This window comes from Mesoplodon mirus (assembly GCF_964341445.2).
Source record: "Mesoplodon mirus genome assembly, chromosome: 3".
Classification (NCBI taxonomy): Eukaryota; Metazoa; Chordata; class Mammalia; order Artiodactyla; family Ziphiidae; genus Mesoplodon; species Mesoplodon mirus.
Window position 1 is genome coordinate 124,778,195 of NC_138978.1, and position 17,723 is coordinate 124,795,917.

The following is a 17,723-nucleotide window of genomic DNA, read 5'->3' on the forward strand; positions in this document are numbered from 1 at the left end:
TGTATTTGCTGCATCCCATAGATTTTGGAAAGCTATGTTTTCATTTTCATTTGTCTTGAGGTATTTTTCGATTTCTTCTTTTCATTGTTGACCCATTGTTTTTTTAGTAGCATGTTGTTTAGTCTCCATGTGTTTGTTCTTTTCCCATTTTTCTTTCTGTGGTTGATTTCTAGTTTCATACCTTTGTGGCCAGATAAGATGCTTGAAATAATTTCTGTCCCGAAGAAGGATTTTTAAAATGATCCCTTAAAATTTTCTTTTAATACTCTTTCAATTGTGAATTTGAGTGTTTCTTGTATAATATTCTCAAATAGAACTTGCAATAGAAAATATTCAAAGTTGTCTTTATGTAATTTGTTTGACATTTAAAATATGTATTATGAAATATTTTAGACCTGAAAAACATAATGACTAATTAAATATTTTAAAAATATAAACAGTATATCACAGTTGTTAAAAAATATTAATATATTCTTAGTCTACATTCATAGAATTATGACATTCAATCACTGGACAGCCCAGAGGAACATAGCTAGGATGGGGAGGAGGTCTAGAAACTATGTCATGGGGAGAGGAAGGGTTTAAGGGTTGGTATGATTCAGTAAGCTGAAGGAGAGAAGACTGAAAGTAGAGCTATCTTCTAGGAAATGAAGGTTGTCATGTGGAAAATAGGATATTGCTCTGAGTTATTTCAGAGGACTCATCTAGAACAGGTTCAGGTAAGTTATAGAAAAGTTTCTTCTAATTTAAGATTCTTTGATATAGTAATTGTATTTAAAAACCAGAAGAGGTCTTTTTTTTTCTAGGCTTAATATCTGAATAGTGAGCATCTTAATGTTGGCAATCATTGTATGTCACTGACCCATTTTGTAATCTCTAAACATTTCAATTAATTATTTGTTGGTCTTTTAGCCAGACATCCTTTGGAAGTTCTTTGGTGTGAAAGACTATGTCTGTTCTGCGTTTGCACTCTTAAGAGTGCTCTGTAACTTTGGTGAATAATTTACTGATGTAACTTTGGTGACTAATTCAGTCAATGTTGAAGAACTGGGGCATGTGTGAGATGAGAAAGTATAGAACCAACAAGTATTAGCTTTTTTTAAAGCATTATTTATTGACTAGCATTCTTATTACTTTTCAAAATTTAGAGTTGACAGTAATACACAAGAAAGATTCAAGTACTGTGTGTCTGGTGCAAGAGACCTAAAGACGATTAGAATAAAGTTTCTGGTCAACCTGCACGGAGGTTTTTTTTGCTTATTTTTCCTTGGCTAGCACATCAGGAAGTGAGCCAAGCCTTTTCAGTATGAGTTTTCTGGTAGAGGTTTTGACTTAATGTTTATTTCAAGTAAAGAAACATCAGTCTGTCCTATCTGCTGGCCAAGCCATTCAGGAACCCAGAGTAAATCTGTTCCAGAAGGAGCTGCAGAAAACTTTGATCTGCTCATGTATATAGTCTTCTGTGACCTCAATAGTGCATGTGTTTGTTAGACTCAAGTCCTGTTAAATTAGGATAAATTTGAGTTAGTATAAATTCCTGGTTTAAAATGGCCAAAATGAAAAATTTTTCAAGTTTTTTTTTTGTTTTTAAACCAAAGGTCTGGTGAAAAAGTTGTAATTCAGCACCAAAAAAAAAAAAAAAAAAAGTGCATCAGTCTTTTGTGGCTTTGTATTGCTGACATGGCTTCTTTTTTTCTACCTTTTTTGTTCTTTTGTTTGGCTAGTTCCACTCTCTAGAGGCCTGCTACTGCCATAAAGTAGCGTTTTTAGCATACCATATTCTGCAAACTACATTAAGTGCCACATTTTCTGTTATGAAACAGTTTGCCTGGTTCAAATTATAATCTCACTCTTTCTGCATTTTGCTGGTAAATCTGTGTTTAACTCTTGGAAACCTCAACTAAGTTTTCAAGAAATATGGTTGGTTTTTGGCTGTGATCCTGATGGAAAAAATGAACATGGTCTCTTATTTCAGTGTAGACATTCTCTTAAGCAGTTTCTTAGTAAATGGTAATCTTGGAACTACAAAGATGCCTTCATGGGAGAGCATGCTTATCTTTCTTTAAAGTGCTATTGAATGTGACCAGACATCAAACCAAGGGCTTGGAAACAGCAGTCTGTTTAAATCTGCATTTAGTACTTCCGCCTACCCGTTATAATTCCATAAAGTTCATGAGACATTACGGCCCTGGTTTTAAGGCTGTGGAGCTACATTGTTCTGGTGATTGGGACAACAGAGCAGGAAAAAAAAGTGGTGAAATTCTATTCTACATGTCCCATAGTGGGTCAAAGTGGAGCAAAACCCCTTAATAGAAATCAGTTGGTGGGAAAAATGGAAAGAAAATGATCAGGAACTAGGTCAGAACTAGAAATAACATCAGATAGGAGGCTGATGAAGGGGTACAGGCTATACTGACAGGAGGCCCAGGTCTTCCTCTCAGCCCATTCACTCTGTTGAGCATCTTCCAAACCCTTTATTACTTTGGACCCTCTGTCTAATTCTTTACTTAGTGACCTGACCTCTTCCACCCCAGTCCCTATCCTTTGGAAGTCCCTGCCCTGGGTCACTAGAGCCATCATGAGAAGGTAGTTGCTGGGGGGATCCCTTTCCAATGTCCTTCAAATATTTGAATGGTGTGAAGGGGATTCCCCTAGCATACATACCAAATTAAAACTTTGTATTTCTTTCCTATGGAGATCGTGTTATACAGTTAAGTTCAAGATTTCAGGTATTGTTAGTATTGTCACCACTGAGGTAATGTGATACTGGCCCAGATGGGTGCTGTGCACACAGTGTTCCTTTACTGCAGTGGAGGAATGCTGAACTTGGGAATTGACTACCTTTGCAGCAAGGAGTAAGCAAGCCTCCTAATTGTCCTGAGGGAGATGTTACCTCATCTCTCAAGGTTTCAACCCTGAGAAATGGCCTAGGTAAAGAGTGGTCAGGGCCTTGTATTCTTGTTGTACCCAGGAGGACATGTAGTAGCATGACTCACAGGGGACCCCCTAAAGCAGTATCTTCCAAGAAAAATATGAATCTAAAATAATCTGTTTACAATGCAAAGCAGTGCAGAGAAACTCTTAGGAAAATGGAGAGTGCCTATGTTCTATTTCAGAAAAAAAAAAAAAAAGTGTAACTTTTACTGACACTTAAGCTGCTTATTTTATCTGTAACACCCAAGAAGAGATACTCTGTTGGGTCAAGGTGTGAGCTGAATATCATTAAATTGTGTGGGTACCTCAGCTCTAAGAAGGTAAATAATGAGTAGATACTTTTTAGTAACTAAAGTCTTTAACAGAAACATTGAGATCATGATATTTCTTCAGGCTATAAAGTAGAGGAATCCATCAGAACAAATTCAACAGGAAGATTTGGAGATCTGAAAAGCTATCCACATTCTAGTAAAAAAATCACTTCTGTGTTGACTACTTTTTGGCTTTGCTGCTACCAGGGACTCTGCAAATAAAAGAAAAACATGCTTTGTTAAAATATTTGCAGTTCCTTTTTAGATGGAGATTTGGGGCTTCTAAAAATTTATCTTGAATAAAGACGTTGGCAAGTAATCTCATTTATGTTTACAGTATCTTTGGAATGGGAAGTGAACAGAAGGTTTCTTTTTTTCCCTGATGTGTTGCATTAGGTTAGATTTATGTTGTGGCGACTTTAACATTCTTTATTCTGTATTTTTCAGTGTAGCATCTTGATATGGTTAATAAATAATTATTTTTAGAGGGGTGCTGATTTATATCAATAAATAAATACTTCTCTCCTTTCTCTGATTTCCCTTCCTGTAACCTGTCCCTGGAGACTCATTCTTAAGGAGACAGTCCTCCCATGCCCTAGATGCTTTCTAGCCATTTTGTTCCCTGCTCAGAAGCAGTCACTGTTACTAGTTTTTTATGCATTCTTCCTGAGACAGTTCTTTAATATATAAGTATTTGTCTTTTTACCTATTTACCTATTTTATGGAAATGGTAACATACTATAAATATAAACACTGTCCTGCACCTTGCTTTTCTCACTTAATACATCTTAGAGATTTTTTCCACATCAGTACATAAAAAAGCTTTCGTATTTTTTAAATAGATGCATGGTAGTCTTACTTCACAGGGGTGCCATAATCATTTAAGAGTTTTGCAGGTTTTTTCTTTGTAAACATTCCTCCACTGAATAACTTGTTACTTATTTCATTTTGTTCATGTGCAAGTATACCTGTAGGAGAAATTCCTGTAATTGGAATTGGAGAGTCAGAAGGTCAGTAGTTTTTCACCTTAGGGGTAAACTGTTCTTTTACACAGTTGTAATTTGTTCTTCCACTTTCAGCATATGAGAGTGACAGTTACAGGGTTTCTTAATGGAGCCCATAGATAGGTTTCAGTGTTTACATAAACAAGTTCCCTTTTCTTCACCTCACTCATTCCTTGCATAATTATTTGTAACACTTTGTGTGCATGTGTGCATGTACATTTGTCTGGAAAGAGAGTCCATAGCTTCCTAATGGCCTTTTGAGGTGAATGAAAGTCCTTGGTTGTTTGGTTTTCTAATAGCTTAATTGAGCTAACATTCATACACCATAGAGTTTGCCCTTTTAAAATGTACTATTTAATGGTTGCTTAGTATATTCCCAGAGTTGTGCTACTATCACTGCTGTCTACTTCCGGAATATTTCATCACCCTAAAAAGAAACTCCATTCCCATTAGCAGTCATTCCTCATCCCCCAACCTCCAGAGCCCCTGGCAACTGCTTACTGATCTGCTCTCTGTATGGAGTTGCCTATTCTGGACATTTCATGTCAATGGAATTATACATGATGTAGCTGTTGTGTATGACATCTTTCAGTTAGCATAATATTTTTCAAGGGACATTCATGTTGTGACGTGTATCTTACTCCTTTTTATGGCCAAATAAGATTCCATTGTTCCGATATACCACATTTGGATTATCCATTCATCAGTTGATGGACATTTGGATGGTCTCCACTTTTTGGCTGTTATGAATAATGCTGCTTTGAGCATTCATGTACAAGCTTTCATAGTCTTTTAAAAACAATTTTTAGTATATAAAGTGTTTGCAAAAAAGAAAAATGCAAGTTAATCCAGCAATCAAATGGACAAAATAAGTGAATAGATAATTTACAAAGGACAGTGGCAAATTATTTCAATGAAAGGATCAATAGCTATATAGTCTTAGAAGGTGTATGTTCTCCAGAACATTACTGCTTTACAAATATGTGAAAGAATATTAATTGTTAACAGAAGAGGACTTTTGACTGGTTAAAGGTGGTTAACAAATGGTACTCAGGGAATAAACCTGTTATGGTTAAAATTTTCTGTGGCTCTTACCCCCCCTTGATTATGAGTTCTGAAGGAAAGTTTCTTTTTTCGTTTCCTGTAACTCCTTAGTGTTATGTGTGCACTGCAGCCGTGTGTGTGTGTGTGTGTGTGTGTACATGTGTATTAGACTTTGTATATGGTAATAATTTCAAATTTTAAAATGTTGCAAAAACAAAAGAGAACACCCATGTGCCTTTACCTGGATTCACCTATTGTTAACATTTTACCACATTTGCTTTATTAGTTCATGTTATCTATCTGCCTGTCTGTCTATCCATCTATCAATACATACATACTCAGATTTTTTCCTGAACTATTTTAAAGGAACTTACATACCTCATAGTCCTTTACCCCTAGGTATTTCAGCGTGTATTTCCTCAGGATAGGGATATTCTTTTACATATCTGCAGTACAGACCCATACATTTATGTTTGTAAAATACTTTATTCAAATGTCAGTGTTACAGTTTTATCAGTTCAGTTTTTTTCTCTCCAATACAGGATCCAGTTTAGGGTCAGATATTGCATATAGATGTCATGTCTCTTTAGCTTCTTTTAATCTGGAACATTTCCACAGCCTTTGTCTTTTTTTTTTTTTTTTGCGGTACGCGGGCCTCTCACTGTTGTGGCCTCTCCCGTTGCGGAGCACAGGCTCCGGACACGCAGGTTCAGCGGCCATGGCTCACGGGCCCAGCCGCTCCGTGGCATGTGCCGGGCCACGGCACGAACCCATGTCCCCTGCATCGGCAGGCGGACTCTCAACCACTGCGCCACCAGGGAAGCCCCAGCCTTTGTCTTTTTGACACCTTTGAGAAATTCATCTCTTTTCTAATATAGTTTTTTTTTAATTAATTAATTAATTTGGCTGCGTTGGGTCTTTGTTGCTGAGCGTGGGCTTTCTCTAGTTGTGGCGAGTGGGGGCTACTCTTTGTTGTGGTGCGCGGGCTTCTCGTTGCAGTGGTTTCTCTTGTTGTGGAGCACGGGCTCTAGAGCGCAGGCTCAGTAGTTGTGGCGCACGGGCTTAGTTGTTCTGCGGCATGTGGGATTTTCCCGGACCAGGGCTCGAACCTGTGTCCCCTGCATTGGCAGGCGGATTCTTAACCACTGCGGCACCAGGGAAGCCCCTCTAATATAGTTTTGATAAGTACTTCACATTTATTTTTGCATAGTCCCATTTGATTCTCACAGAATCCTTGTAAAGTAGGCTTTATTCCCATTTTACCATTGAATGAATCAATTGGTTAAATATTTCAGCCAAGCCATATTACTTAGATGGCTAATATTGATAAAGTGGTATGTGCCAGACACTTTCTAAGTGCATAAAACCTCCTGTTGGCCTTTTGAGGTGAATGAAAGTCCTGATAAATACAGAATAAGGAGCAGTCTGAGCGATCTTTGGAGGAGATTAGATTTTTATTCTTAGGCACTGTTTTTCTGCTCTTGTAGGAATTAAATGAGATTTCCAGATTTTGTCTGTTTTTGTTTTTGTTTTAGTCTGATATTTAAAATTTGAAATGTGTAAAAATAAGAGATGGAATGAGGACAGATATTTTCAATATTACTTTAGTTGCGCTGTTTATCGGAGCAGCTGTAAGGCACATTGTTGTTGGAATTAAGAACTTTTGCCTCCTCACCCAGTTTATTCATAGCTGCAGGATGTTTCTTTTTACTGACACTTATGTGTATGGTACATTATAGTTTACAGAGAACCTTCATGTCCATTACTCATTTGATCCTCACCTCAATCATATGACCTGCGATAATGAAGTTAGGATTCAAGCCTAGGCCTTCTCTGAGTCCAGTGCTGTTGTCATTACTCTGTGCTGCATTAATGGGGCTTTACTTTCAAGGCAGCCCTGATGCAGTGCAAGCTTCAAATTACCTACGTCTTGAAACTTGCTGCTCCCTTTTCTCTCCCTCTGCAAATGTATTCCCTTAATTAAAAAAAAAACATTCAAGCAGATGGTTTTACGTCTTGAGAGACAAAGTATAAAGAAGATTGACCTTATTTGAACAATCTGGTATCAAATAAAACAGCAAAGTTAATATCATCCATATTTTATGATACAGTAGTCATTATTGTGCTACATGGTAATTAAGCACACATGTTTAACATCAGTGCTAGAACCATTTTGTTTCTGGATTGGATGAGACCTTTAGAGGATTAAAGCGGTGGCTTTAAACTTTTTGTCCACAATCCACAGTAAGAAACGTATTTTACATTTCTCTTGACATACACAGTCTAATGAAACAAGAGATAAGCTCTTATTAACTCCCTCTTTTTATTAATGTTTAAATAGACTCTGGGAGAAGAAATGATTTTTCTAAGATCTTCCAATTAATTTATTGCAGTGCTGGGACAAGAATTAAGAACTTCTGACTTCTGGGACTTCCCTGGTGGTCCGACAGTTAAGAATCTGCGCTCCCAATGCAGGGGGCCCAGGTTCAATCCCTGGTTAGGAAACTAGATTCCACATGCCGCAAGTAAAGGTCCCATATGCCACAACTAAGACCCGGTGCAGCCAAATAAATAAATATTTTTTAAAAAAAGGTCCACATCCGAAGCGAGAGAGGAGCACTGACATATATACACTACCAAATGTAAAATAGATAGCTAGTGGGAAGCAGCCGCATAGCACAGGGAGATCAGCTCAGTGCTTTGTGACCACCTAGAGGGGTGGGATAGGAAGGATGGGAGGGAGATGCAAGAGGGAGGGGATATGGGGATATATGTATATATATAGCTGATTCAATTTGTTATACAGCAAAAAGTAACACAACATTGTAAAGCAATTATACTCCAATAAAGATGTTTAAAAAAATGGTCCTCATCAAAAAAAAAATCATAAAAAAACCCTCCCGACTTCCAGTGTTGTCATTTAAAAAATTATTTATTTTGTTTTATTTATTTTTGGCTGTGTTGGGTCTTCGTTGCTGTGCATGGGCTTTCTCTAGTGCGGTGAGCGGGGGCTACTCTTCATTGCAGTGCACAGGCGTCTCATTGCAGTGGCTTCTCTTGTTGTGGAGCATGGGCTGTAGGCAAGCAGGCTTCAGTAGTAGTGGCTCGTGGGCTCAGTAGTTGTGGCTCAGAGGCTCTAGAGTGCAGGCTCAGTAGATGTGGCGCACGGGCTTAGTTGCTCCGTGGCATGTGGGATCTTCCCGGACCAGGGCTTGAACCCGTGTCCCCTGCATTGGCAGGCGTATTCTCAACCACTGCACCTCCAGGGAAGCACCCAGTGTTGTCACTTAATGACTAAATTACTGTTACTCTTATATAGCTACACCAAGTATTTCTAGGGACATATGAAGCAGAGGAGTCATTAACTGAAGGCACAGGAAACTGCTTTGAAGATCTTTGAAGATCCTGTGCACAGGACTAAGATTCCTGCATTCTTCAGGAGGCTCTGCCCACAGTGTGGCTTTCCTGAGGGCATCTGGTGGATACTCTTGTCTTTGCCTCTCTTACCAGTTGTTCTTTTCACTCAGAAGATGGGATTGGATAGGGCAGCTTGGACCTACAATCTAGTAGGGATTTTGTCTGTTATCCTTTCTCACTCTGGAAATCATACTACGTGCCACAAGGCATTCTTCATTCAGAAATAAAAAAGAGAGAGAGAGAAAGGAAAACTTTGGGGTGAAAATTATCTACTTGACTCTGCCAATTTAATGGCTCCTGTTACCAGTAATGAAGAGCCTTTATTTAACTTTTAATGAGTAGGAACTAGTTATACCACATACACACACAACTTAATAGAGAGTAAAATAAAATTTTGGCTTTCTGTCATAAGATTTGAGAAAAGTAGATGTAGTATAAGTAAAAATTTTGTTTTTCTGTTTTAAATAATTTTATGAGAAAAAAAGGAGTGTACTTAAGATTCTTAAGAGAAATCCAATTAAAATATTTAATTTATTTGAATATTTAAAATAAGGTTGCCATAAATTAAATTTGCCATTGATTTTTGCTGTACATCTTTTTTAGGATGTATTTATAATAAGTATATTTACTATGATATACAATAATATAATAATTATGTAAATTAAAAGAAGTATTTAAGAAAATTTACTCCTTTGCCTTTTAAATCGATTTCAAATAAAGTTTATTTCTTTTTTTTATTTAATTGAAAAAATTTTTGTTTGATATGATGAAGAGGTTAATCAGTGACAGTTTCTGCTTCATACGTCAGTTTAGAGGGAAAGATTCAGCAAAATGAGAGTTAGAACTGACAGATGTGCAGTAAGCCAGTGATTGATTCACCTGTATGTTATCAGTACTTGATCTCTCTTGAGCTTGTGTGTGATGTTAGAATGTATTTCTTAGCAGTAAAATATTTTATTTTAATATCTTTAATTTATAGCCATTCAGGACTTTGAAGCTCATTTCTTAGCAACATCACAGAATCAAGGATCTAAATAGCCTTATTTTATTTGTAAGAAGAACATAGTATCTTACAGTGTTTATCAGTCAGTAAGTTAAAATTAAAAAACATAATGGAAAGAGACTTAGAAATTTGACTCTTAAATTGATCCAGCCTTCAAAAAGTACTTGTCCATTTGTGAAAGTTCTCCTTTTACGAGATTCTTTCTTACAGTCAAATAAATGTTTGTTTGATAGTGAAACACTATATTTTATAGTGCAGTGTCACTAAAGGGAGAATATTTTGCTGCCGTGGAGTTTTTTATTTTTTCTTTTTCCAAGGCACAATGCTTGGTGGAAGAGTTGTCTGAAGGCAGGATGACCAGAAGCAGTGACTGGCTAGCTGTTCACTCATTTTAGTCATGTTGAATCTTCTCATACGCCCATAAGGGAGATGTGTCAGTTGATTAATGGGCCAGAGTATTGATTTTATGTTTGCAGACTGCTTATAGAGGAGAGTAAGCTTCTATTCAAGCAGTTCCATAAGCCTTCAATTTCAAACAGGTACATAATTAAAGTGATCATACAGCTCACTGAGTTTAGAGTTCCATACTGTGATGCAAGACTTCCTGTTTGGTATTTAAAAGCAGTGTGGAGCTGTTGTGTCACAAGCACTGGGCTTGGAATCAACTGTCCTAAGTTCTAGCCTTGGCTCTTCTACTCTCTAACAGTATCAAATGATAAGGCTTATTTTAAAGAATCTTGAAAGCTGTAAAAATTTTAACAAGAGGAGATTAATTAAATGTATTATGGAACATCAAGCTAATTGAAATACTGTGCTGCCATTCTCATGGCATGTCAAAGATGATCATGATACACTGTATGTTAAAAAATCAGTTTACAAAACAGTTATTATAGTGTAATCCTTTTTTTCTTATAAAATGTCATTCCCCATCAAAAAACCAAACAGTATGTGTGTGTTTAATCTGAAAATTATGTTTTTTTGCCTAGAATATACAGAATAATTTAAATATTATTTAGATAGCTGAAGATAGCTTGCTGAAATGTAAAGTTGGAACTCTGGTGATTCCTGTGGATTTTATATATTTTTACTGTATTTATCCTTTGTATTTATTGGTAATATTGAGTATTTACCACATTTTCAGAGCTATTGTATCTTTTTCTGTGGGAAGAAATGAATATTTGGCCACAGGTGGTTTTCATTTTTTTTAGTATGAGGCATGTGCATTGACAGCCTTTGAAACTTTATGCTGTATAATATGCAGGTGCTTTTATTGTTTACAGAAATCCGTAATCCTTGTTTGAAATTTATTAAATGGTGTGCCATCTGTAAGCCTTCCCAAATTCCATACGTTAATTAGCCTTTAAAGTAAGGTTACCTTTTATCTAACTTTTAGTATAAACTCTTCCATCTGGGAACCTTCTCTTTTATGTGTGTGTTCAGTGTTCTGTGTACTTAAGCACTCTGGTATTAAGTATTAATTACGGACACTGGCATTCTAAGTAACAATGAAGATCACTGAGAGTAACAGTAGTTTGAACAAAGTGGCATTATCCAGAGAATAGTTTGAAATTGATGAATAATCAATCCATCGTGGCTTTGCCACCTCTGTGTGTGTGTGTGTGCGCGCGCGCACGTGCACGTGTGTGTGTGTGTGTGTGTTTAGCATTATTGAAGAGTGGGATAGTTATTCCACAGGGAAACTTTATAAATTTGGTAGATGGTTATAAAGTCAGCATTCTTGTGAAGTTTCAGTTAAAAAAGAAAAAAAAAAGGAAAAAATACTCTTCTTGACATCTCATATAATGTTTCTTTTCCTTGTGGATTCTGATTGCTTGGTTGGCTTTGGTATACCTCTGTTTCTAGCAAATGTAGTATGGGGTGGGAATTGTTGTTATTTCAAAAGAAATCAGTATTAAATTATTTAATTTTATTTACCAATCTGAGTAAGTGTTATTAAACACCCACAGTAAAATGTCTATTTTTTAAAGTCCTTTACAAAACAGAGAACTCAGTAATTCAGTCATCTGTATTCTTACAATAATAAATTTAATATTATTTGGTGCTTTTTATGGACTTTTGCTACCTCACCATCTCTCCCAAATAAATTAGATTAAAATTAAAACAAATAGGTTCCACACCTTAGTTCAGAAAATATGACAAAAATAATTTTGCTCAGTAAGTTTTGATTATGGTAGCTATTGTGGGTCATACTACATAGTTTTGGTTTCCAGGGTGTAAAATCTAGGGGGAGAGAGAGAGAGTCAACATTTTTGAGACAGTTGAGACCATTAGAGTGTTCAGGTGTATCTTCCAAATTATATGGGCATAAGAAATTCAGACAATATAAAAACTCCGAGTGGTTTATCATAGTTAGAGTTTGGACGGTCCTTAATATTAGCTTAGTAGAGGAGACAGCATTCCAAATTGGAACAAACAGTATGAATAAAGGAATGAATTAGGTGTGTATGAAGATCATGGAGTAGCCTTCCTTAAATGTTAAGATTGGAGGGTGTGGTGTGAATAGATGTGGGGTTAGAGAAGTAGGGGGTGGTCACATTATGGAAGATCTTGAAAGCAAAGGTGGGTAGCTAGAATGCATGACTGGCTTGCTTTTGCAATGGAATAGCAAGATTAAAATGTTTTTAGGGGAAGGAAGTTATCTTAGAAATGGTAGACAGAAGGAGCCTGAAGCCAATTAAAGTAGTTAGGAGGCTATTGTAGTAGTCTAGAGATGAATTAATGAGTGCCTGCATTAGGAGAATGGCAGTGGAAATAGAAAGGAATGACTGAGAGTCACTTTCACTGGAAGAAACTTGGTCATTAGTATATCCTCAGTACATATTGAGTAAGTGGGAGGTTGAGAGAAGGAGTAAATTTAGGCAATGAAAGAAAAATAGGTTACTGGTCATATCTTCCATTATATCCTGAGAGATACTTACCACTGATATAAAATGAATAGATTTTAAAAAAATAGAGGGAGATAATGAGTTCAGTTTGCACATAGTGAATTTCAAGTGATGGTAACTCTACAAGTAGAAGTGGCCTTATAGGTAATTGGATATATGGTTCTGAAAAATAGTCAATTAATTCAGGGCCTGCGATATAGATTAAAGGTGTATGTATATATACATACATATATATGTAGTGTTTCTAAAGGGAAAATTGGGAGATCAATAAATAAGCCTTAGAAAACACCAGACGAAAACATTTAACAGGTTTTAGAAGGCTTTATTTAATCATTTGATTTCAATTTACTTAGTTTGAGTAATATTTTTTAAAACAACCAGTAACCTGTGTTTTGAACAATTTGTTTAAAAGATAATTGTAAAAATCAGTATATTCTTAACTGATCTGATCCTAAAATCCAAATATTTTGATTCACTGTAACTTTTCCTAGATTGCTGTGCTAAGGAGACAGCAACGTATGATAAAAAATCGAGAGTCAGCTTGTCAGTCCCGCAAGAAGAAGAAAGAATACATGCTAGGGTTAGAGGCAAGGTTAAAGGCTGCCCTTCTGGAGAATGAGAAGCTGAAGAAAGAGAACGGATCCCTGAAGCGGCAGCTGGATGAAGTTGTATCAGAGGTGAGTGATGGTGGTGATAGAGCCAGGATAATGGGTTAAAGTGTTCTTTTTTTCTGATAAATCAATTGGAAATTTTACATTTTAAATTAAATTGCATAAAATAATAGTACTAGGAAAAGGCATGCACAGTAAACCTCAAAACATTTGTAGTAAGGATAAAGTATTGGAAAGAGGAGGTTTTGAATTGTACCTCACAAGCTGTATACAGAAGTTGTTTTCTTTTCCTGGGTTTCTCCTCACTTATTACCATAGCACTCTCTTGGGTTTTTTTTTGACTAAATGAATCACATTGAGGCTCCTAAATAGTCCCACTAGGTCTTCCCTTTTAAAAAAGAAAGCAATACAAAATAAAAAATTGTTAATGTCTTCTTGGTCTACATGACCACTGTTATGTTTTCTGTTTTGTTGCCATGCTGGTCCCAGCAAGGTTAATCTTCTCCTCAGTTCTGTTGATGAAATCTGCTGCTTTCAGGATTTCCTACTGCAGTGCTGTCCTGAACCAAATTGATGCCTCTGCCTACTGAGTGGGGCTTCTTATATTGCTCTTTCTATCTTTCCTTGAACATATGGGAATATTCCATTATGTTACTGAAAACAATGATTTAACAGGGAGACAAACCACAGAAATATCTTAGGATTCTTTGAGGATCCATAAAATTATAAAAAATTGTTGAATTCTTTCCTTTTGGGTGAGGATACCTCTGCCACAGCGGGGCTGCAATGTTTCTTCTCTCCTGCTACTCTCCTTTTCTCTCTCTGGAAGGTTCTGCTCTAGTCTTTTGAAAAGTACTATTTCCTCACATTTGCATTTTGTTTTTTTGTTTAAGTATTCACATAACTGGTGAAGAGGAGAGTTGTCTTAGATGTTGCTTTTTGTGAGATTGATGTGTAGTTCAATTGTATTTAATATGGTCCTTTTCTTTAGAACCAGAGGCTTAAAGTTCCCAGTCCGAAGCGAAGAGCTATCTGTGTGATGATAGTTTTGGCATTTGTAATACTGAACTATGGACCCATGAGGTAAGTGTATAGATATTTATTTTGGATACTAATGCTAAAAATTTAAATTCTTGTTATTTATTATTCTAGCTTTAGTCATAAGATAGGGAAAAATGGATTTGTTTTGTTCTTCACCTAGGTCTGGCAGAAAGTTCATGTTTTTTAATGAAGAAAGCCTTAAGTTATTCAACAGATCACTGATGAAGCAGAATAATGAGCTGATTAGGATCATGGGCATTGAAATTAGACTGCCTGAGTTCAAATCCTATCTCCTCCACTTAGTAACTTTGTTGTCTTAGGCAAGTTACTTAATCTCTCTATGCCTCAGTTACTTACTTTTAAAATGTGTTTATAAGAATAACATTACCTACCTCAGTACTATGATACTTGAGTATCAGAGATTATAAGGCACTTGGGTGGCTTCCTCCCTAGCTATAAAATAAATAGGTAGAGCAATAATTCTCAGTTTCTTCTTTAGTAGATTTGGAATGTGAATCAGTATAAATATTTTAAGCATCTAGGTGAACTTGGTTCAGGTTTTCAGCTAAATCACAACTAAGAAATGCTGCTTTTGTGTTGGAGTCATAGAACACTAGAATTCAAAGGGATCTTAGAAATCATCTTTTTCAGACTCCCACTAACCATGGCACACTCAACACATGAACAAAATCAGCATCCTAGGTGTTGGGGAGTCAAGAGTAGTTAGACAGGGGCCGTGCCTTTAAAGATCTCGTGATCCAGCTGGAGGAGAGACATGTAAAAGGATGACTACAGGATAATGTGATGAATGTCATATCATCAGTATGAACAAAGTACTAAAAGAATATAAATGAGAATATGTATTCCTTGAGGAGAACGTTCATGTCATATTGATAGATGCTCAAAACATTTTTTTGTTGAATGACAGAATGGTAAGGGACATCCCATAGAGGAAGCTGAATCTTAAAGTGTGATGACAGTCTGCCAGGTGGAAAGTACGGGAAAGGCTGCCAGGCAGAGGGAGCAGCATGATAAAAGGCACAATTATGAAATGGCCTGACATTTTCAGGACAAAAAATGAAAAATGCAGTGCATTTTTATATATGTGGGAGTGTGCATGAGGAAATATGGCTAGCAGTGTAAGTGGGGGCCAGATAATGAAGGGCCTTGTATGCTGCTGTATACAGTGCTACTATAAACCAGGCATTCCTGAGGTTTTAGGCAGAGGGTAACATAATCAGTTTTGTATCTTAGGAAGATGACTCTGAGGGTGGTATTGAGAATGGATTGGATGGAGGAGAAACTATTGGCAGAGACAGCATTAGGAGGCTGTTGGTGTATTTAAGGTAATAGATGAGAGCCTGAACTTAGCCTATGGTGATGGAAAGGATAGACTATCTCAGGGTACATCTCTGAGATAGACTTTTGTGGGATTTAGTGACGAATACAATGTGGAACATGAGGAAGAAAAGAGAGAAATTAAACATAATTCCAAAATTTCTATCTTGGAAGACTGAATGGTGATGCTGTAATATGAGGTAGCCAACGTAGAAAGATGAATAGTTTTATGATGGAAAACAATGGTTTTTTATTAGTAGTATGGGAAATTTGAGATAGTGACTAGATATTGGGAATTATCATGATAGCTAGGTAGATAGACAGACAAACAGAGATGTTAGTGGAATAGCTGAGATTATCCAAGGAGAAAAATAGAGGAAGAAGAGTAATAAGAATCTGGGGGAATCAGCATGAGCAGTAGATTGACTCAGGAAAAGGAACTTAGAGTGAATAGAGTTAGGGTCAGAATGAGAAGAGAATAGTTTTCTGAAGCTAAGGATGAAAAGAGTTTCAAGAGGGGCTTGAGCAGTGATATCACATGCTGAGGGCTTGAGAGAGGCAGAAAGCTGAGACAGGGACATTGAATGTGGTAATTAGCAGGTCAGTAGTAATCTTGGAAAGCAGATTTGTTAGGGATAGGAGTGAAATCTATATTAAAATTAGTTGAGAACTGAAAGTTATAAGTTGAAAAATCTCTTTTTTATTAATAAAACTTTATTATGAAGATTTTCAAACAGAGAAATTAGAGAAAAAGACTATAATGAACCCCCTTTTTCATATGTTTGATGGCCAAACTAGGTCACTCCCATTTTATTCCTATGTAGTTGGTTTCTAAAAAATAAAATATAGATCTCGTATTGGACTTTTGTTATTGTTTGGTGTTAGCACAATTCCCCAGATACCAATTCCCATTTGATACCTCATCATGGAGCCCCAGAGACCTATCTACTTTTTAATTAGTTCACTAAAGCAACTCAGTGAAAAGAAGGCATAATTCTGAGTTGACTTATTTTTGAAAGTTCACACTATATTAGACAAGTTACATAGAATATGCTGAAGAGATACCTGGAGTAAGCCTTTGAATTATTAAAAAATTATTTTACTACTTTATTCATTATTTACTCTTGACATTTTACCCATATTTTTCATATTAAAATTATTTTGTCATTTTAATTTTTGTATTTGAGGACTGGGACTTCTTTATTCATGAAGATCTATCTCTTGATTAATAAAGGAGAAAAGAGGCATGCTAATCAAAACTTTGTCGTCCTGACTTAGGAACTTGAATATAATTAAATTCCTTGACTAAAGTTAATCAGACTACTGTGGAGTGAATATAGAGTCATCAACAGCTCTCAAAATGAAGCGTTTTATACTGGGACTCTCAGTACCAGAGGGGGCTTCATGGGTGTAGGCCATTTGTTAGAACTTCTCCAGCTACACTCATTTCTTCCTTTCAAAGTCTCTTTTATATAATGACTTTTTCCACTGACTTTCCTCTGTGACTTTTGCCACAGCCATTGAGGATAACAGAGCCACAGGTTTCAATTATTATCTTATATTTAAATACCAGTTTTTAAAAGTGACCATTAGTAGTTATACCCTGAAGATTCTTTTATCATTACAGAGGCTGCTACTTTTCCTTCTCCTTTTGAATGCTCTTTGGACTACCTGGAACCCCAGGGCTCTACACTTTGAGAACTGCTGCCATAATTAATTTAACCATTTTCCTATTAATGGGTATTTAAATTATTTCCATACACACACACACACACGGTATTGTTTACATACATGGAGTCTGTATTTGTGTGTGTGGAGAGAGAGAGAGTAAGTAGACTGGAGTTAGAAGGCATGAATATCTGAAATTGTAATAGATTCTGCCAAATTGCCTTTCAAAAAGACTGTCCCAGTTTACACTCCCACCAGCAAGTGAAAGGAAGATCCATTTCTCTACACCTTTCCTAACATGGATATTGTAAGCGTTTTTTAATATTTACCTATCTTCTGGATCAAAAATATTATCTTAACATTTTTGCAGACACACTGGCCTCCTTGCTCTTCCTCAAACAAACTAATGATGTTCCTGCTTCAGTTTCTTCACATTTATTATTCCT

The 17,723-nt window shown here is 36.3% G+C and overlaps 1 protein-coding gene across 4 annotated transcripts in view; it reads left to right on the forward strand.

Annotated features, from left to right (window-relative positions):
- The window catches only part of ATF6 (activating transcription factor 6), a 212,420-nt gene that overhangs the window by 32,423 nt on the left and 162,274 nt on the right, over positions 1-17,723 (forward strand). For all 4 annotated transcript variants that reach the window (XM_082614999.1, XM_082615000.1, XM_082614997.1 and 1 more), the window contains exons 8-9: positions 13,111-13,296; positions 14,222-14,313. In XM_082614999.1, the coding sequence (XP_082471125.1) occupies positions 13,111-13,296; positions 14,222-14,313 (278 nt within the window). The remainder of the gene's footprint in view (positions 1-13,110; positions 13,297-14,221; positions 14,314-17,723) is intronic.